The 21,457-nt window shown below is 40.0% G+C and overlaps 1 protein-coding gene across 1 annotated transcript in view; it reads left to right on the top strand.

Moving 5' to 3' along the window:
- The window catches only part of spag17 (sperm associated antigen 17), a 227,811-nt gene that overhangs the window by 45,963 nt on the left and 160,391 nt on the right, over positions 1 to 21,457 (top strand). The window contains exons 12-17 of the mRNA XM_043700962.1: positions 3,782 to 3,919; positions 11,251 to 11,340; positions 13,589 to 13,681; positions 14,537 to 14,650; positions 18,054 to 18,204; positions 20,626 to 20,856. Coding sequence (XP_043556897.1) covers positions 3,782 to 3,919; positions 11,251 to 11,340; positions 13,589 to 13,681; positions 14,537 to 14,650; positions 18,054 to 18,204; positions 20,626 to 20,856 — 817 coding nt within the window. The remainder of the gene's footprint in view (positions 1 to 3,781; positions 3,920 to 11,250; positions 11,341 to 13,588; positions 13,682 to 14,536; positions 14,651 to 18,053; positions 18,205 to 20,625; positions 20,857 to 21,457) is intronic.

A 21,457-nucleotide genomic window follows, 5' to 3' on the forward strand; every position in this document is an offset into this window, starting at 1 on the left:
TCTGTGTACATGGACACCAAGGTCCCTCTGCTCATCCACACTACCAAGTATCCAACCATTAGCCCAGGACCCCGTCATTTTGTTACTCTTAGCAAAGTGAATCACCTCACACTTACCTACATTGAACTCCATTTGCCACCTTTCTGCCCAGCTCTGCAACTTATCTATATCCCGCTGTAACCTGCCACATCCTTCCTAACTGTCAACAACTCCACCGACTTTTGTATCATCCGCAAACTTGCTCACCCAACCTTCTAGCCCCTCCTCCAGGTCATTTATAAAAATGACAAACAGCAATGGTCCCAAAACTGATCCTTGCGGAACCTTGTTACTATGTAGTTACTAGGGTTATCCCTACTCCCCTTCTTGAACAAGGGAACCACATTTGCTATCCTCCAGTCTACTGGCACTATTCCTGTAGACAACGAGGACATAAAAATCAAGGCCAATGGCTCTGCAATCTCCTCCCTTGCTTCCCAGAGAATCCTAGGATAAATGCCATCAGCCCCAGGGGACTTATCTATTTTCACCCTTTCCAGAATTTCCAACACCTCTTCCCTACATACCTCAAAGCCGTCCATTCTAATTAATTGTGACTCAATATTCACATCTTTACATAGGCCGCCCTCTTCCATTTAACAAGGGATTCCAATTCCTTATTAAACCACGGAACCCTTTCCTCCCTGCCTGACAGGTACATACTTATCAAGGACACTCAATAGTTGCTCCTTGATCGTGAAGTCCAATTGTAAATCACAGTTTCGTTGACACTTGGTTATAAAGGAATAGATCACAGAAAGGTTTTTCAAGGGGATGCTGTCTGTGATTTGTATTCCACGTGCAGAAGTCATGTAAACAATTCCTGTTCTTTGCAACAAAATTTTTATTCTTAATTAGTCTTGTTTGGTATACAGATATTATTCTCTAAAACTGCAATAAGCAATTAATGTCAATGTGAATTGCAGTCTGAGTAAAAGAGCAAACTGGAAGCTCAGAAACCTTTGTTCTTTAGATATTAGCAATTTTAGTTCTATGCATTTTGGTTTTGCACTACTGCCAGTGCCCTCCTCTTCTCTATGGATAGGAATAGGCTGTTTGGCCCCTTGAGCCTATTCCATAATTCAGTACGATCATGGTTGATCCAGCACTTCTCATGTCCACTTTCCTGCCCTTTCCTCATAATCCGTGCTTCCCCTACTGATAAGAATCTACCTATTCAGCCTTAAATGCACACAAGGATTCTATTCCCACAGCTGTATGTGAACACGCTTAACCCTCTGGGAGGAGAAATTTCTCCTCCTCAGTCTTAAATTAGGCCCTTAAATCTAAGGCCATGGTCTCTGGTCCTAGACTCTCCCAGAAGGAGAAGCATACTCTCAGCATTCACTCTGTCAAGCCCCATAAGTATCCTTTAATGAGATCACTGCTCATTCTTCTTAATTCCAATGAGGAGAGTGCTAATCTTTTTTGAGAAAGTGAGGACTACAGATGCTGGAGATCAGAGTCGAAAAATGTGGTGCTGAAAAAGCACAGCTAAGGAGCAGGAAACTGGATGTTTCGAGCATAAGCTCTTAATGAAGAGCTTATGCTCGAAACGTTGACTCTCCTCCTCGGATGTTGCCTGACTGTCTATGCTTTTCCAGCACCACAATTTTCGACTCTCAATCTTTTTAACCTAAGCTTGTAAAACAATCTCTCCATCCTAATGAACCTTCTCTGAACTGGGTCCAATGAAATTTTATTTTTTCCCAAATAAAGAGACAAAAACAGCTTCAGTGTTTCAGACTGTGGTCTCACCAGCACCTGGTACAGTTGCAGTAAGGCTAATTTACTGTTATATCCCAACCCCCTTGAAATAAAAGCCAACATTCCACTAGCCTTCCTGATTATCCACTGTGCCAATGTGCTAGTTTTCTGTATTTTGTACACAAATACCCCCAAATACTTTTATATTTCTTCTTTCTGTTGTTTTTCTTAGACAATTAAAGAGTAAAGGTTTCTAGTATGCCTTAGTTTTTACTGTTTCCAAAACAAAAGTTGTAATTCTATTTTTTTATGTAACTTGCAGAGCAACACTGACAGTCCAGAAGGAAATAGTTTCCTGTTAGAGTTATAAAGTCATAAAGCATGGAAACAGACCCTTTGGCCCAACTCATCCATGCTAATCAGGTTTCCTAAACTGAACTAGTTTCATTTGCCTGCACCTGGTCCATACCCCTCTAAACATTTCCTATTCATGTACCTATCGAAATATCTCTTAAATGTTTTAAGTGTACCCACCCCTAGCACTTATTCTGACAGCTCAATCCATATATGCACCATCCTGTGCGTGAAAAAGTTGCCCCTCCAGTCTGTTTAAATCTTTTGCCTCTCATTTTAAACTAGTTTTGGACTCTCCCTACCCTGGGAAAAAGACATTGGCTATTCATTTTATCTGTGCCCCTCATGGTTTTATAAATCTCTACATGGTCATGCTTCAGCCTCAATGCTCCAATCCCAGACTATCCAGCCTCCCCTTATAACTCAAACTTTCTAGTTTCGGTAACATTCTTGTAAATCCTTTTTTGCAGCTTTTCTAGTTTAATAACGTCTTTCCAAAGCAGGGCAGCCAGAAGTATACGCAGTATTCCAAATGTGGTCTTAATAATCTCTTGTATAGCCATAACATGACGTCCCCGTAGTCAATGTTCTCACTGATGAAGGCAAGTGTGCCAAATGCTTTCTACACCTGCTACCTGTCACACCACTTTTTAAGGATGTGTGTACCTTTACCCATAGATCTCTCTGTTCAATAACACATACCAGGTCTCTACTATTAACTGTATGAGTCCTGCCCTACTTTGTCTTACCAAAATGCAACAACTTGCATTTATCTGAATTAAACTCCATTCCTCAGCTTACTGGCCCAGTTGATCAAGATCTTGTTGTAGTCTTAGAAAATCTTCTTCACCGTTCACTATACCACCAATTTTGATGTCATCCTCAAATTTACTAACCATGACTCCTGCATTCTCCCAATTCGTTTTATATAAATGATGAACAACAGTGGATCCAGCACCAAGCCGATTCCATCACTGCATTATGGAATGCTCTAAGCATAAACATTCAAAACCATGCTTCTTTAGCTTGGTCCCAACAGAAGCATTGTGGCTAAAGATGCAGTACATGGACTGAGCAATTCAAGATGGTAGCTCACTGCCTCCTTCTCAAGGACAGTTTGGAATGGGGAACAAAGTCTGATCATGCCAGCGATGTTCACATCCCATTGAAAGAGTTATTTAAAAATCTGCAGCCCTATGCTTACATTTAGCAGTGAGAAGAATCATTTCATTGAAATCGTACAATTGCATATTTTCTAAATAAATGTGGGAAAATCAGCTCTGTCACATTTGCAAATCCAAGGAACTGATACTAAGTGTTGCATAAGTCTACAGAATACCATATTATTTAAAACTAATTGCTGAAACTCATCTGAACCACTCTCATATCCCCGTTCACAGATCCAGAGAACTTCACAATCATTGTTCGATTAGGTTTTGAATTCTGAGCATCAGGATACCAAGATGTCAAATATTATTGCCTTAAAATACATCGGATTGTCTCTGTGGTTTTGTTCCATTTGATAGTGTAACTCAAATCTTCATTATTCTTAGAATAACAAATAGATTTGTTTCTGTGATAGTTTGCTTCAACTAATATAGAAGGACATAGCAAAAACAGCTAATGCTCTGAGATGACTTTCAAACACTTCAGATCATCACCTACCTCTTGTTACATGCAGGTTATTGCAACAAAAGAAAGTCTAACTCCTCCAAGTGAAAGTATTCCAGTACCAAGACAAGATGGACTGGACCAGATTCTGGTAGATTACATGATATCCACTGTGCTTGGCCTTGCAATGTCCGAAGAGGAGAAACAGGTACTGACAGATCATATTATATTACAATACAGATAAAGAGAACATCTTACTGTGATCCATGTTTGCTTAAAATGCATCATGAGACAATAATAAAATATACAACTATAAATATATGCTCTGGCCCGAATGGAGAATGAGGAAGTGGGGTGGAGATGATTTGAATTGGGTCATTAAAGGAACGTTAAATAGCTGACAATAAATGACAAACCAATATAATTTAATTAAGATTATATTATAAAGTTTTATTTTGTACGTTGAACATTAGAATCCCTATAGTGTGGAAAGAGGTCATTCAGCCCATCGAGTCTGCACCGACCCTCCAAAAAGGATCCCATCCAAACCCAGTCCCCTCCTCTATCCCTGTAGTCCTGTATTTACCATAGAGAATGCACTGAGCCTGCACATCCCTGGACACTACAGAAAATTTAGCATGGCCAAGCCATCTAACCTGCACATCTTTGCACTTGCCAAAGCAACCAGTATAAACCACGCAGACACAGAGAGAATGTGCAGACTCCATACATTCAGCCACCTAAAGCTGGAGTTGAATCCGGGTCCCTTGTGCTGTTAGGCAGCATGCTTACCATTGAGCCATCAAGCTGCTTTGTTATATTAGGCTTATTTATTTTAATTTTTGCAAAACTTCTCTTAACATGATAATGTATGGAATATAATATCTTTAAATTTGTTTTATTTAGCAATTTTATGTTTGAGGCAAGGGAAATTGAGGGGAGATTTTATGATAGCATACAATTTATGACCGATCTAGATAAGGTAAACAGAAAATGTTCCCATTTGTTGGTGCAAAGACAAAGTGCACAGATTTAATATTTTAGAGAAGATTTTCATAAGAGGTGAAAGAAGAACTCTTTTACTTAAATTGGATATTGTCTATGAGTAGGTGAGGTACAGCTGATTAGTGATTTCAACTGAAAATCGGATGGACATGAGGGAAATGAAGAGGCAGCGCTACCAGAATACAGAGAACTGGACTGACTGCATTGCTCTATAAAGAGTAATGGGCCATTTGCCTCCTCATATATTGAAGTTACTCTCTGAGCCTATAATTCTGGAATCCAAAATCAGATCAAAACTTTCTGTTGGAGAAAAGATTGTGGCATCATAAGCAATGTACAAATGAGCATGAAATTACAAAGAGCTATTGATAGATTAAGTGAATGGGCATAACTGTGATAAATGAATTTCAGTGAAGACAATCATGAGATCATCATTTGAGATCTGGAAAGGATACAGCAAGGTACATTTAAGTGTTGAAAAACTAGAAACAGTGGAGATCCAAAACAGTTTGTCTGTACGTGGATCATTAACATATCATGAAGGCACAGAAAATAATCAAGAAGTCTAAGAAATGCTGACCTTTATGTTAAGAAGAGCTGAATACACTAGGGTAGAATTCAAGTAATATCATTTCTGGTTGAGAAGACACATAGCTAGCCGTTCTGAACAATATACTTTAAGAAGGATATTTTGGCCTTATCAGAGTACAGCATAGACTCACCAGAATTATTCTTGAACTCCAACGTTTGAAGTATAAGGAGAGGTCTCACAAACTAGGGTTTAAAATTTAGGAGAGTAAGGAGTGATTTCATTAACATTTTCAAGACACTAAGGAGAAACTGATATGATTGATAGAGAAAAACTATCACTGTTGTGGAGTCTAGGACCAAGAGCTGAGGTCTAAAATGTGGAGCCAGACATTTCAGAAATAAAATTATACGCAAAAGATTCTAAAAGTTTGATACTTCCTCAAAGGGTACTGGATCTGCATCAGTTGTAAATTTTCTGACTTATAGATTTTTGTTATCCAAAGTTTCGAAGGAATGTGGAGAAAGGCAAATAAGTGGAAACGGGTTGTCGATTAGCAGTGACCTCACTGATTTGGTGAAATAGACTTGAGGGACTTAATGGCCTAAAAACAGAAAGTGCTGGAGAAACTCAACAAAGTATGGCAGGATTAGATTAGATTAGATTAGATTAGATTACTTACAGTGTGGAAACAGGCCCTTCGGCCCAACAAGTCCACACCGCCCCACCGAAGCGCAACCCACCCATACCCCTACATTTACCCTTTATCAATTTAGCATGGCCAATTCACCTGACCTGCACATCTTTGGACTGTGGGAGGAAACCGGAGCACCCGGAGGAAGCCCACGCAGACACGGGGAGAATGTGCAAACTCCACACAGTCAGTCGCCTGAGGCGGGAATTGAACCCGGGTCCTTGGCACTGTGAGGCAGCAGTGCTAACCACTGTGCCACCGTGCCGCCCCTGATGGTGAGAGAAACAGAATTAACATTTTGTGTCCAATCATAGATAGAATCCCTACAGTATGGAAACAGACCCTCCATCCCAACAGGTACACACCATCCCTCCGAAGAGTAACCCACCCAGACCCATTCCCCTACTCTATTGTCCTACATTTACCCTACATTTACAAATCCATGAACACTATGGGCAATTTAGTATATGGCCAATTCACTTAACATACACATCTCTGATTGTGGGAGGAAACGAGAGCACCCAGAGGAAACGCACACAGACATGGAGAGAATGAATAATCTCCAACAGACAGTCACCCAAGCCTGGAATCGAACCTGGGTTCCTGGCACTGTGAGGTAGCAGTGCTAGCCATTAAGCCACCATGCCATCCACTGATTCTGAAATAAAGAAGAATTTTGTTTATGAGGGTAGTGAATTTGTAAAATTGTTCACAGCAAACGGCTGTGAAGACTAGCTTGTTAACTACGGAGGAACCTCTGTTATCCACCATTTGATTAGCCAAATTTCAGATTATCCGAACTAGATCATAAGGTCTTGATGCTTGGCTAAATTGTGCTATCCAGCATTCGATTATCCAAACAAACTACTCACTGCCCATATTGTTCGGATAATCGAGCTTCCTCTCTATATTCAAGGATGAGATAGATGTCTCATCAGTAATGGAATTAAGGACTATGAGGAAAAGGCTGGAAACTGGGGATGAGGGTGATCAGATTAGCCAGAATCTCATTTAATGGCTGACTTCTGCTCCTATGTCTTACAATCCTGTGGTTTTAGCTATTAGCTATAATATCCTTTTTAGCTATTGCTTTCTGCACTCTCTTCATTGAACCAGGCTTAATTTCCCATCTTAGATTACGATAGAGCGGTGATATGCTGGGCCAAGAGTTTTCAGGTAGTACTTGAGTAGATTCTGTTGCTGATGATGGCCAGCAGCACCTTATGGATGCCCAGTTTTTGATTTACTGGATCTGATTAAGGACATTCCCTGTAGCATGGTTAAAGTGCCTCACATTGTGATGCCATGTATCCTCAATATAGAGATGGGACTTTGTTTCATAGTCCTTGTGAAGACAGTCACCCATACCAATATTGGTGTGGATGCACACATCTGCAACAGGATGATTAGTGAGGACAAGGCCAAGTAGATTTTTCCCTTTTGTTGGTTCTCTCACAACTGCGCAGACCCAACCTAGCACCTAAATCCTTGAGGATTCCTCCAGCTTGGTCAGTAGTTGTACAACTGAGCTGGTAGACATTGAAGTCACAGACCAGGGTACATTCTGTGCCCTTGCCATTCTCAGAGCTTCCTTCAAGCTGTGTTCATATTTAAACTGATGCCATGAGACTTCATGGGGTCTGCAATGTTGAGGGCTCCCAGGTCAACTCCATCCTGACAGTAAACCACTGTTTCACCACCTTTAGTGAATCAATCCTGCTGGTAGGCGAGGGTATGCTGATGGTGACATTGCCTATTCAGTATGATTCTGGGAGTATGACTATGTCAGGCGGTTGCTTGAGTAATCTGTAGGGCAGTTCTCCAAAATTTGTCACGAGCCTCCAGTTGTTTTTGATGAGAACTTTGTAGCGTCAATGGGGCTGGACTTACCAGTATCAGGGAGGCCTCAGACATATCCAGCTTTTTCCTCAGCTTAGGATTCCTCACTAATGTGGTCGACAAGGTCCTTAGGCCCATCAAAGCCAATCCCCATACTTCTGCCCTCAGCACTTCCTCTCCCTTCTATAACAATAGGGTCCCCCTTGTCTTCACTTGCCACCTCACCAGCCTCCGTATTCAAAGAATCATAAGCCACCAATCCTCCCACAGAATGCCACCATCAGAAATGCATTGCTCTCCCCTCAATTGTTTGCATTCCTCAGGGACCAATCCTTCTGCGGCACCCTGGTCCACTCCTCCTCACTCCCAATACCACCTCACATGTCCATAGCACCTTTCCAAGCAATCACAGAATGTGTAATGCTTACTGTTTACCACCTCCCACTTCACTATCAAAGGCCCCAGCTGCACTTTCCAGATGAAGCAGCAATTTCCCTGCACTTCCTTCAGTCTAGCATACTGCATTCATTGCTCACTCTCCTCTGCATTGTGGAGATGAAAGGCACTCTCGGTGACTGCTTTGTGGAACACCTTCAGTCTATCCATGAAAATTACCCTGAGCTTCCAGTTGCCTGCCACATCAACAGACCACCTTGTCCTCATGCCAACATTTCAGTTTCAGACCTGCCGCAGTGCCGCGGTGAAGCTTAACGCATGCTTGAGGAACAGTACATCACCTACTGCCTTACAGCCTTCGGGACTCAACATTGAATTTAACAATTTCAGAGGATGAATATCTTTCTCCATTTTTGTTACTGAAGTAACTTCACAGAAGCCAGTATCCCATCATCAAGTCGACCTTTATTTACACATGCGTGGCATTTGATACTGATCTAACTTCCTCAGAGCAAGCTCTCAGAGCGAACATAACCTCTGACATTCCTGTCAGTCCAGGCTTTTATATCTGTCAGCCCAGGCTCTTTGATTGAACCAGCCCTAATCAGGGAGCTCATTCTGTTGAGGTCCACCTGGCTGACCTTGTTATAACCACTACACTTAGCCACCCCCCAACATCCCCAGTTCTTGTTTGGTATAGGTTTCTTCCAGACAAACTATTTTTAACTATTCTTCCTGATTATTGGCATCCTTCAGTACATGCTGTTCTCCGGCTTCCATTCAGCAATTCCTTTGTTTTCGTCTCTTTCTTTCCTCTCTCTGGATACTGCTTCCATCTATTTGACTCATTCCTTCCCTGCAGTGCGCAACCCACATCTTGTCATCAGCATTAGAAAAACTGTTTTCCAGCTGCTTTCACTTCCAAAGAAGAATCACTGGACTTGAAGTATTACCTCGGTTTTTCTCTCCACAGATGCTGCAAGACCTGCTGATTTTCTCCAGTACTTTCTGATTTTGTCCCTCCAAAGCTGTTCTTTTTTTTTTCCCCCAGATATTGGTACAGAGGAATTTGCAACTCACATGCCTCATGTGAGATAGTAGGAGACAAAATGGCAGCCCAATGGTAAATAGCAGAAATTGATGTCAAAATCGCTACAGCAAGTTAATTCCTTCTATAAGTCAGAAGATTTCAACAAATGTGTAAATGTTGTTACTGGGTTCTACTTTTGAGAAAAGCAGGAGGCTGAAAGAACATAGCAAGCAAGGCAACATCAGGAGGTGGAGAAGTCACCATTTCAGATGTGACCCTTCTTTAGGACTGGGAGTGGGGATAAGTGGAGTTGCAGATAAAGTGGGGCAGATGGGGAGGGTTTTGGGTGGAGGTAAGGGCGAAATAATGAAACACAGGTCAAGGATACAGTCTTGTTGAACGATGGGAGGAACAAATTTGGTTGGTAGCTGGAAGGAAGCATCGGTCAGAGGTTTGGAAGGGAGGGGGAAGGGCCAGAAAGGGAGGTGGGGGGATATGAAGGGAGGTTATTAGAAATTAGAGAACTCTATGGAGATCGATGTGGTCTCCTCTACATTGGGGAGACAGGATGCAAACTCGCAGAACGTTTCAGGGAACATCTCTAGGACACACGCACCAAACAACCCCACCACCCTGTGGCTGACCACTTCAACTCTCTCTCCCATTCCACCAATGACATGCAAGTTCTGGGCCTCCTCCACCGCCAAATCCAAGCCACCCAACACCTGGAGGAAGAACTCATATTCCACCTTGGGATCCTCCAACCACACAGCATCAATGTTGATTTCACCAGTTTCTTCATCTTCCTTACTCCCACCTTATCCCAGATCATACCCTCCAACTCAGCACCGCCCTCTTGAAATGTCCTGCCTGTCCATCTTCTTTCCCACCAATCCGCACCACCTTATCTTCCGACCTAACACCATCGACCCCCACCTCCATCTGCCTATTGCCTTCCCAGCAACCATGCCCCCAGCCTCAACCCACCCTCCTATTTATCCCTCAACCCCTTCTCCCCCCACCACATTCCTGATGAAGGACTAAGGTTGATTCTCCTGCTCCTTGGATGCTGCCTGACCTGCTGTGCTTTTCCAGTGCTACACTTTTCGACTCTGATCTCCGGCATCAGCAGTCCTCACTTTCTCATAATGAGACAAGACTTCCTTCCCAGTAGACCATGTGTGCAAGCATGGTACATCTGGTGACACACCGACTGCTCACTGCTGTCCTACTTCTCTGCCCCTCACCCTTCAAGTTGTGTCTTCTGTCCTCCAAGGCAAGAAAGCAGTGAGGTGAGAATGTTGGCAATGACTTGGGTGTAAAGGAGGAAAAGACTATTTGTGGACCATCTTACATGGGTGCAAGAAGACAGCAGGCTAAGAATCAAGTGAGTGTTTTGGCTGTAAGATCAGCACATAGTTGTTTGGAGAGGGAATGTGTCGTACCTTGAGGGATGCTTTGTATCAAGTGATGAGTATAACAGGGTGGGAATTGGCACTCTTGTGCGTGGTCTCCAGATTGAATGTAATTTCCACCCCGAGTAAATGACTTCCATGACCATTTCCATCCACACCAACGTATTTGGTGAGATTGTCCTGTTTCACTGTCCTTGGAAGCTCACTTCCACTCTACCCTCAATTTGATCTCCATGTGAGGGTGAACATCCGAATAGGGATAGGATCAGCTGTCTTCTCTATTCCTTGGGTGATGCTTGACGTATTCATTTTCTCCTAAACTTTTATCACTTTAAATGTAAATTCCTTTCTGACTAATGTCACATTGGTAGGTGAGAGAATTTGGAGAGGGCTCTCACTTGAATAGTTCAATGAAACGGTAACTGGGACATCAGGTCCTTGACCAAATTTTTTGTACTGCTGTACCAGAAATTAAGGTGGCATGACTCCACCCTTTGTCCTGGAACATATTTGTCTGATCCTACTGCAGAGATTTATTTATTGGTAACAAATGCCTGAGGTAAAGATAATGTGAAAACAAAAAAATCTTGACCCCTGAATAACATTTTCCACCTTTAAAACTTTTGTACAGAAAATAATTGAGGAGTTTAAGGAACCTTCGCAGAAGCAACTATCTAATTCATCCAGGCATACATTATTCCAAGAAAACTCTATAGACCAGGCAAGTAATAAAATCTGACTCTTCTATCATTTATCTGGTAATGCATGTACCCTGCTTTAGTTCTTTCTTGTTGCATTTTGATATTTTATTAGTTTTTGTGGAACCAAATCCAACATCAGCGATCATCTCCCCAGTCAAATTTACTGAGCAGCAGTAATTATTCTTCAATGTTTTTAATTTTTAAAGACATTTGTCCATGATATGTGGATGTCATTGGCTAGGCCAGTATTTATTGTGTATCCCTGATTGACCTGGAGAAACCGCTGCAGCCATTGGGGTGTAGTGACATCTGCAGTGCTGTTAGAAAGGCTGTTCCAGGATTTTGAGCTAGCGACAGTGAGTATGACATTGTTTCATGTTGGGATGGTGTATGACTTGGTGGGGATTGTACAAGTAGTAGAGATCCTTGCACCTGCTACCTTTGTCCTTTTAGATGGTAGAGGTCATGGAGGAGAAATCTGGCTGAGTTACTGCAGTGAACCTTGTAGACTGTATACCACTGCATTGTGGGTGAAGGATGTTAATGTTGAAGGCAATGGAGGAGAGTAGACTGATTTGTCCTGGATGATGTCAAGCTTCTTGAGCTTTGTTGGAGTTGTTCTGATTCAGGCAGGTGGATAGTATTCCTCCTAACTTATGTCTTGTAGATGGTGCATAATCACTGGGGAGATAGGAGGTGAGTTACCTAGTACAGAATTCCCAGCCTGAATTTGTAGTCAAATTATTGATAAGGTTAATCCAGTTTGGGTTCCAGTCAATGGTAACCCCAGCATGATAACAATAGGGAATTCAACAGCAATATTGCCATCGAAAGTCAAAGGGGTGATAGTTAAATTCTCCCTTGTTGTAGAAAATTTATGTCTGGCACTTGTGTGTCACCAATGTTATTCGCAACCTAATAGCCCAAACCTGAATGTTTTCCGAGTCTTGCTGCATTTGGATACAGACTATGGTGCTAAACATTGTGCAATCATCAGCAAACATCTGACTTGTGACCTTATGATAAGCAGCTGAACATGGTTGAGATGATTGATCTCCAGCAACTATCAGCATTTTTATGTTAGGTATAATAATAATTGGTGGTTAATTTTTCCCAATTCCCAATTATTACGATTTTGCTAAGATTCTTGATGTCATTCTCAGTTGAATGCTATCTTGATTTCAATGCTAGTTGCTTTCACCTCAAACCTGGATTTCAACTCTTCTGTCCATATTTGTACCAAGGCTGCAATAAGGTCAAGAGCTAAAACAAGCATCAATGAGCAGTTTGTTCCTTTGCAAATACTGCTTAATAACAATGTCAGTGACCCCTTTCAGTTTTTTACCGTACTGACAATCAAGAATAGACTGAAAAGGTAGTAATTGACAATTTCCATTTGTCTTAGTTTTTGTGCACAGGGTATACATGTACAATTTTCCACAGTATCAAGTAAATGTCAAAATTGGAGTTATACTGGAACAGCTTGGCTTAGGTTGTTCTAGAACCCTAGTCTTCAGCACGATCATCAAAATGTTGACCAAAGCCTTTACAATATCAATTACCTTCAACTGTTTCTTGATATCATGTGAAATGAATCAAATTTGTTGAAGACTGGCATCTGTGATGCTGAGAATCTCAGGAAAAGTAAAAGATATATGTGTCACCTCCCACCTCTGTCTTGCTGATATGTATTGGCTGTCTCAAAATTTTAAACTTTAACTTCAGTTGTTCACTCCATGGACTCTATGTGTGAATTATATCTACAATGTCAATTAAAGAGCTTATGAGAAGTGAAAAGGTGCTTTATGAAATAGTAATGACATTTTTAAGAATGAAACTGAAGTTAAGCATGGACTGAAGCAAGCATGTTAACACAAATGAATATGATCAAATATTATCAAAACGGTGACTATTTTTATGTCCTTAATATTATTAACTAGAGTTGAGGAATAAATTATATGTTATTGCTATATATTCTTTCACAATGTATGTGAAAGGTAGAATGTGCATTTAGAACTTTTTTATGAGTAAGAATTCCATACTTTTTAAATACAATTAGAAATTATTAACATAACTCCTGTGTATTTCTCCATGAATAGGAAGATGTTAGAGGGATATGGGCCAAATACTGGCAAGTGGGACAAGGTCAGTTTAGAATATCTGGTTGGCCTGGATGAGTTGGACCGAAGGGTCTGTTTCAATTATGTTTAACTCTATGACTCTACGACTGAAGGTTCATACTTGTTTCACTTGTTGTAATGTATGCAGATTTTTTCAGATGAAGAAATTTCTTACCAAATTTCAAAAAATCCAGAACCACAAGAGGATGTCCAGAAGCCTGTACTCGAGAAAGAACAACAGGTACCTCCACAAATTCCACTAAAGTACAGACAGATAACCAAAAAATATATTTTGTGTTTATGCCTTTCTAATGACTAATTTGTACGCAGGCAACAATTAATGAATTACATATGTCAGAATTTGCACACACAATTTACACCTGTAGATATTTAAGATCAGTTGAAAGTAATACTATACACACTTACAGATTGGAAAATACCAGCAATTCCATCAAATTTGCTCATTACCGCTGGAGTATCATGATCTAGCACCACCAACTCCTCAGCCCTTGCCCAGAGCTTTCAGCTATATATTCTGCAAGAAATTGTACCTAAAACGTTAGCTTGACTTTTTCCTACTCTTCCAGTTGTTTATCCATTCTTGTTCTGTATCTATTCAAAATTCTATCACAGGGTTAAATTTAGGTTTTCTTCTTTTTAAAATATGAATATATACCTTTAGAGAGTTGTGAACCTGTGGAATTCTCTCTCTCAGAAGGCTGGTGGGGCCAATTCATTAGATAGATTCAAAGAGAGTTGGATGTGGCCCTTGCAGCTAAAGCGATCAAGAGATATGGGGAGAGGATAGGACTGGGATACTGAGATTGCATGATCAGCCATGATCATATTGAATGGTGGTGCAGACTCGAAAGGCTCAGTGGGCTACTCGTGTAGCTAGTTTCTATGTTTCTACATATTTCTTCAGTAAAATATATAATGTTATCCAGTAAAACCATGGCTGGGAGTCCTATTTTTGTTTACCAACACATTCCATTTATATCAACAAATATTTGGTGTGTCTTGACAATGAATAATTCTTAACTTATTAATTCTGATTTGAGTATAATATGCCCTAACATTTGATGTTATTACACAGATAATAATTGAAGAGTTAAACAAAACTGAACAAAAGGGATCACATGATGAGCCTAAACAGCCCTTGCTTCTTAATCTCCATGATGCATTGACGTGGCGGACACATCACCTGAAGGTAGCCTATTTATGTGTGTGTGAGGGAAACACAGATGGATTCACTGTTTTTCATGCTTTGGCATTCAAGGGTTTGTTTATCATAAAATTATCATCTCAACTACGACATCATCAGTGTAGGTGACAATTATTTAATGAAGTGAATCAAAGCATCCGAGCAATCTGTTGAGCATAATGACCAAGCACCCATGATTAACCATGTTTATCTTTAGTAACTTGTTTACCTGGCTGGATAGAGGGAGATAGCAACCTCTCCCTCTATGTCTGCAAAACTAAAGAGCTCATCATTGACTTCATAAAGAAAGGGGGAAGATAAGCCTCTACCGACATCAATGGAGCTGAGATGGAGAGTGTCGAGAATGTCAAGTTCCTAGGAAAGAAGGTAACCAACAACCTGTCCTGGTCTTCCCACATTGATGCGATGGTCAAGAAGGCACAACAATGCCTCTTCTTTCTCAGGGGGCTAAGGAGGTTCGGCATGTACATTAAGACCCCCACCAACATCTATAAATGCCATAGAAAACATTCTATCTCGATGCATCATGACTTGGTATGGCAACTGCTCTGACCAGGACCGTAAGAAATTTCAGAAAGTTGTGTGCACAGCCCAAACCATCTCACAAGCCAGCTTCCCATCCATGGATTCCATCTGCATCTTGCCAGTGTGAAAAAACAGCCAATATCATCAAAGACCCCTCCCACCCCAGTTATGCTCTCTTCCAACCTCCCCCAACAGGCAGAAGATACAAAAGCCTAAACACACTTACCAACAGGTTCAAGAACAACATCTTACCTGTCAAATGGACCTCTCTAATTTCAAACCAATGTTGATCTGCTTTTGTGCACCTCCTATGGAACAGTAACCTTGTATGCCTCACTTTGTTTAAGCACCCTATGATCAGTATGGCCTTGTATGTTATTACCTGCCTGTATTGCAGCAAAACAAAACATTTCACTGTACCTAGGTACATGTGACAACAATGAATCAAATCAAAAGGAAAGCTGTTTTCACTTGCAAAAAGAGTATGAATGTGAGGGCATAGATTTAAAATGATGTGCAGGGAAGCAAAGGTAATGTAAGAAAACTCATTCAGTGAGCAGGAAGGGTATGGAATGCACTACGTGGAAGTATAGTGAAACCACAGAAATAATTTTTAGTCAACCAGTGACAAATCTCCTGGATGGGTGGAATTTGAAGGGATAGTTTAGGATCCAAGATGGAGATGCCGCCACTGGTCACATTCTACATGGATTTGGGAAAGGGAAATTATGTCTTACAAGCGTGTTGGCATTCGTTGGTGATGCACTTTGGAGCACAGATGAAGGAGGATTAATGATGTAGTGTTTTTGGAATTTACACGTTTTCAATAAGGTCCAAGAACAGGACATTAATAAACTAAATTAGATCACATAGGAATGGGAATAGAATTTGTTAATAAACTGAAAACAGAGAAATAAGTTGGTCATACTCCATTGGCAGGTTCTTAGTTGTGGAGTACTGAAAGGATCAGTTATCCGATTATTGGATTATTCGAAGGAGATCTCGAGGTCCCAACAGAAACATTATATCAAAGACATGTTTCCAACACTGATCGCATCTTTTGTTTACAGTGATTAAAAGTGCACTCAGTGCTGCAGAGAACAGTCCTGAACTGATGGGAGTGCAGGCACCATCTCTAAATGACTGACCTCCCGCCCTCTCTCTCTCCCCACACCTTTCCCCTGGAGTGCTACACAGGTGTGAACCCTGACCCCCCCTTCCCCAGATAATCTCTCCAACATTGTCCTGTACAAGGCAAAGATGGAAGCTGTCAAAAAGTTGCAGTAAGTGTGTGTGTATATATATATACACATACACATACGCTAATTGGAGACTCACCCCCGTTTGACAGGGTTGAGGGGGCAGGTGGGCCTCGGTGTTGAATGGGGTTGGGGGCGGGCAGGGGAACGATGTTGGTTGGGGTGGGGGCGCGGGTGGGGGTTAGTGTTGGACAGGGTTTGGGGGGGGCAGTGTTGGACGGGGTTTGGGGTGGGCGGGGGCAGGAGCTTACACACGGTGTGCTGTTGCCTAGTCTGAACAAAGAGCAGGCTTTACAGAAAACTCTGAGCCCCAGAGGAAAGGCATTGAATCGATTAACTGAATAATCAGTTATCCGAATGAAGTAGTGCCTGCCCATTTCATTCGGATAATCGAGGTTCTTCTGTACATGGTTTGGAGATGCCGGTGTTGGACTAGGGTGTACAAAGTTAAAAATCACACAACACCAGGTTATAGACCAACAGGTTTATTTTGAAGCACTAGCTTTCGGACTGCTGCTCCTTCATATTCTCCCCAGTGCTCCGAAATCTAGCGCTTCCAATAAACCTGTTAGACTATAACCTGGTGTTGTGTAATTTTTAACTTAGAATAAATACAACAAGTTATTACGAAAGCAATTGCCTGTTGCCCTTTGATGCAAATGGATTTGAGTGCAGGAGTTAAGCAGTCTTGCTGCAATTGTATAGAGTGTTGGTTATACTAGATTATTGTGTGCAGTTATCTAAGGAAGGATAGGCAAGGGGGTGTAAAGGGAGTGCACAAAAAGACACCAGACTAATCCCCGGAATGACGGGTTTGTCATACAAGAAGAAATTGAGCATTCTGGGCCTGTATCTTTTCGAGTTTTGAAGTGAGTTGGAGTGATCTCATTGAAAATTTAGAAATTCCTATTCTTACACGGCATGACAGGGTAGATATGGATAGGATACCTGGTAGAATTGCAACATTTGAAAGGCATTTAAAATGCATCTGAATGGGTACATGGATAGGAAGGGTTTAAGGGATATGGGCTAAATTCTGATAAATGGGACAAGATTAATTTAGGATATCTGGTCGGGGTGAATGAATTGGACTGAAGGGTATTTCTATGCTGTGCAGCTCTATGATTGTAAGTCTGGAATCAGTGTCAGAATATGGCGTAGGTACTTTAATACTGAGATGAAGAGGATTCATTTCACTCAGATGGAAAGGAATCTTTGTAATTTTGTAGCCAGAGGGCTTTGAAAGCACAGTTATTAAGCATGTTCAAATCAATAGATTGCTAGGAAGTAATGATGTCAAGAGATGTATACTGGAGAAAAACAATGTAGAGGTACATGGTCAACCATGAATTTTTGAATGGTAGAAAAGTTTCTGAGTCAAATAGCCTCCTCTTTCTTCCTATGTTCCTATGTGCCAGAAATTTAGTTTAACTCATTCTCTGTTTCTAAACAGAACCATATCTTTTATTTTTAAAAAGAAACAAAATTAATGAGTTAATAAGTTCTATGGGTTCTTATCTGTTTCACCTTTGCTCCACTCTCAATTTTTGCAATAAAATTATTTTACTAAAAATGGAACGACCTGACTTTTGCTGTTATTTCAGACACTGCAAGGCTTTGACCCTGGCAAGGCTGAACAGGAAATGATGAAAAAACTGCCTTTAGAAAAGCTCCTTAATTTTACTCGTCCTTCGCCTAAGGTTGATGCCAGACGTTTGGCCAGTATCCAAGAGCTTATGTACCATTGCACCAATGGTGAGATATTGCAGCTAAATTCTCTCATTAATACAGTTTTATTGATAAGGATGTGCCGGTGTTCGACTGGCTGGACAAGGGCAGAAGTCATATGTAACCAGGTTATTCTCCAACTGGTTTATTTGAAATCACAAGCTTTCATAACCCTGTTCCTTCATCAAGTGGAGTGAAGAGAAGTACACAGGCACATAATTTACAGGCAGAGAGATTAGAAAATCTTACAAATGGTGTGTGTGAAGTGCCAACAGGCTGAATCATAAATCTCTGCAGGTGATCAAATGTGTCAGACAGTGTGAGTAAAGTGTCACAGCTGAATAGCAAGTGTAGTGATTACCTATAATCCAATTAATTGAGGCTAATTGTAGGGCAACCCAAGGTTAGGTACATGTCTTTCTTAATTTGGAGAAAAGAGAGTGGAGGCATTCTCTACTTCGTTCAAAGAAAGTAAGCAAAACAAATAAAGTAGCCAAAGCAAAGTTGGACACATTATTTTGCAAAGCAGATTGACTGAAAGAGCATATGGGATTTATGCATCACTTTCAGAAGAGGTTCCTATAGATTGGGGACAGCTATTCTGGATGGTCTACAAGTTACTCCCTGAGGCATGCAGGCAAAAGTTTGAAACATAAGGGAAGATTTATATTAAATTTGAAAATGTAGATCAAAGTAACTTTGATAACTGGATTCAGGCATTAGGAGTAAATGCCATGTGTAAAGCTCTGTGAGAACATATTTCCTGAGATAACTTTTAAAATTCTCTTCTTCCAGTAGTTAGAACTCATGTAAAAGACCAGAACAACAGTTAGACTGGCACCAGAAATAGCTGATTATTGTGACCTGATTATAAAATTAATTATTTTTTCCATAACCCCCATAAACTCAAGGAGGATGGAAGCAGAGAGGGCGAAAGCAATGCAAACAGCCTAGGTAAGGAAGAGGTTACTCAGGATATTTAAAGAATTCTTTCTCAGACTTAAAAGGAGTGGGCTGAGGTTTGAAGTGAAAACTGATGGCATAAGGTTTTCCACTGTAACAAAGTGGGACTCCTTCATTCAGAATACTGTAAACTGAATGGGAAACCTATGGAACTTATTGAGCTTAAAGAATGATTTGTGAAACTTAATAGATAGTTTTAAAAATATATATATTTAGGAACATAGGACTTAAGAGCCATTCAGTGTTTCAAGCTCCCATTGCTATTCAATAAGATCATAGCTGATTTGTATGCAGTCCCAAATTCACTTACCTTCCTGGCCGTATGACCCTTATCTCACTTGTCTATCAATATTCAATTTGACGTGGCATTGAATAATTCTGGGGAAAGAACTCCACATAACAACCTTTTATGATGGATATATTTCACTTCAGGTGTTTATTCCAGCTCAGTTGTGACATGTTTGCCTTTGATCAGGCAGTTGCAAACTGTATTTCTGTGTGAAGATTTGAGAACTCATGTCAATTTTATGACCAGAAAGTTGTAGATGCATATGATTTCTCAGTTTCCATTCCCATTAGACAAGTCTCCATATCAGTAGACTTGAAGTCCAATCATCTAAGCTGATACTCCATTCTTGTACAAATGGTGTATTACTTTGTTGAAAGGTACTACAGTTGAAACACACTTGAGGTCCCACATTCCTATTCTGATGGTTCAGATGAATATTATTCATACAATGGCATTGCTGAAAAATTAGAAATTTCCTACAATATCCAAATATTTCTTCATCAATGTATCTATTTTAGAAAATCACATTAGTTCATCTTGTCATTGTTTACACTAAATTGCTACATTACAATGGGATGGTGTTTGTAAATACAACTTTGCAATCAAAAATATAGAAAAATAAAGTTATGGACTTTGCATTATTTTAATACGAATTTAAGGATCCACTAACTTTTATGCTGATTTGGAGCAGGACTTGTGTGCAATATTTTTAAGATGAGAGGAGTAAGTTTAAAAAAGGACATGAGGGGCAACATTCTTACACACAGAAAATGTAGTTAGTGGAATAAACTGCCAGAGGAAATGGTGGATGCAGATGCAGTTACAACATTTAAAGAACATTTGGAAAAGTACCTGAATAGGAAAGGTTTGGAGGAATATGGGTAGGCAATTGGGACTAGTTTGGTTTGGGAATATGGTTGGCATGGACTAGTTGGACCAAAGGGTCTGTTTCCATGCTGTATTACTCTATAAAAAGTCATAATTTCACAAAATAATTCATTGTAAGAATTACTGAAATATTTTTATGTGATGAACTCAAATGAAAAGCAAGAGCATCCATTTTTATTGCACTTCCAATATTGGTTCTTACTTTTGAATAATGTTAATTCATCGTATTATGGTTGAGATAGCTATTACAGTTGGTTTTCTATATGGACAATTAATTGATAGGTTGTACTATTTATTATTTCACTTAGAAAATATGACACGTTATGAGGTGGAGAAAGCCTTCAAGCAGTTTGTATTTGAGAGCATAAAGCTAACGACAGTAAAAGAGAATGGAGAATTAGAAAAGAAAAAAGACATGTTGGCCGAAAGTCTTGAAACATCATATATACCATGGGATGACCCTGTTGCATTTACGAAAGAGATGAAACAGCTTATTACTGTCAAGAAGACACGGAAACAAAGCAATTCTGCTTTTGCAGGTAATCAAATAATGAGTTTAAACTAAACTAAATTATTCAGTTTTCAGACCAATGTGCAATGCTGAATAAATTCTGAGGGCACAAGGTTAACTTATTGCAGCAGATCTTTCTAGAATTCTTTCTGAATGTTTGGTGTAGAATAAAGTTATATCCTAATGATTATTTGATGAGCTAAAATGTCAACACAATCATCTCAAATTCATTTGTTAAATAAGTAAATATTGTAAGAAACAATTAAATATATTTTGAATTAAAAAATTTTAAATGCTGGTAAATAAATTCATTTTTATCAATGTATTGGAAAAATGGGTCCTATTTGGGTATTTTAATTTCTTGGAGGAATTACAAATCCATAAGGTATCTCTGACAATGAAGCTGGGCAATCATCAAGAGATTGGCAGCTAACTAAAACAATTATCACTTGTTAATTTCATAGTTTTTAAAAAAGAAATTATTAAGTTTCCTTTGATTTGATTTTTCTTATGTTTTCTTTGAATTTACAATTTTCTAATGTAAGATATGACTAGACTGACTGATGTCATGTGACAGAACCTAGTTTAAACTGGAGAATGACATAAGAACATTACTATTCCAAGGCTAA

The sequence above is a fragment of the Chiloscyllium plagiosum genome, chromosome 12, assembly GCF_004010195.1.
Source record: "Chiloscyllium plagiosum isolate BGI_BamShark_2017 chromosome 12, ASM401019v2, whole genome shotgun sequence".
Taxonomy (NCBI): Eukaryota; Metazoa; Chordata; class Chondrichthyes; order Orectolobiformes; family Hemiscylliidae; genus Chiloscyllium; species Chiloscyllium plagiosum.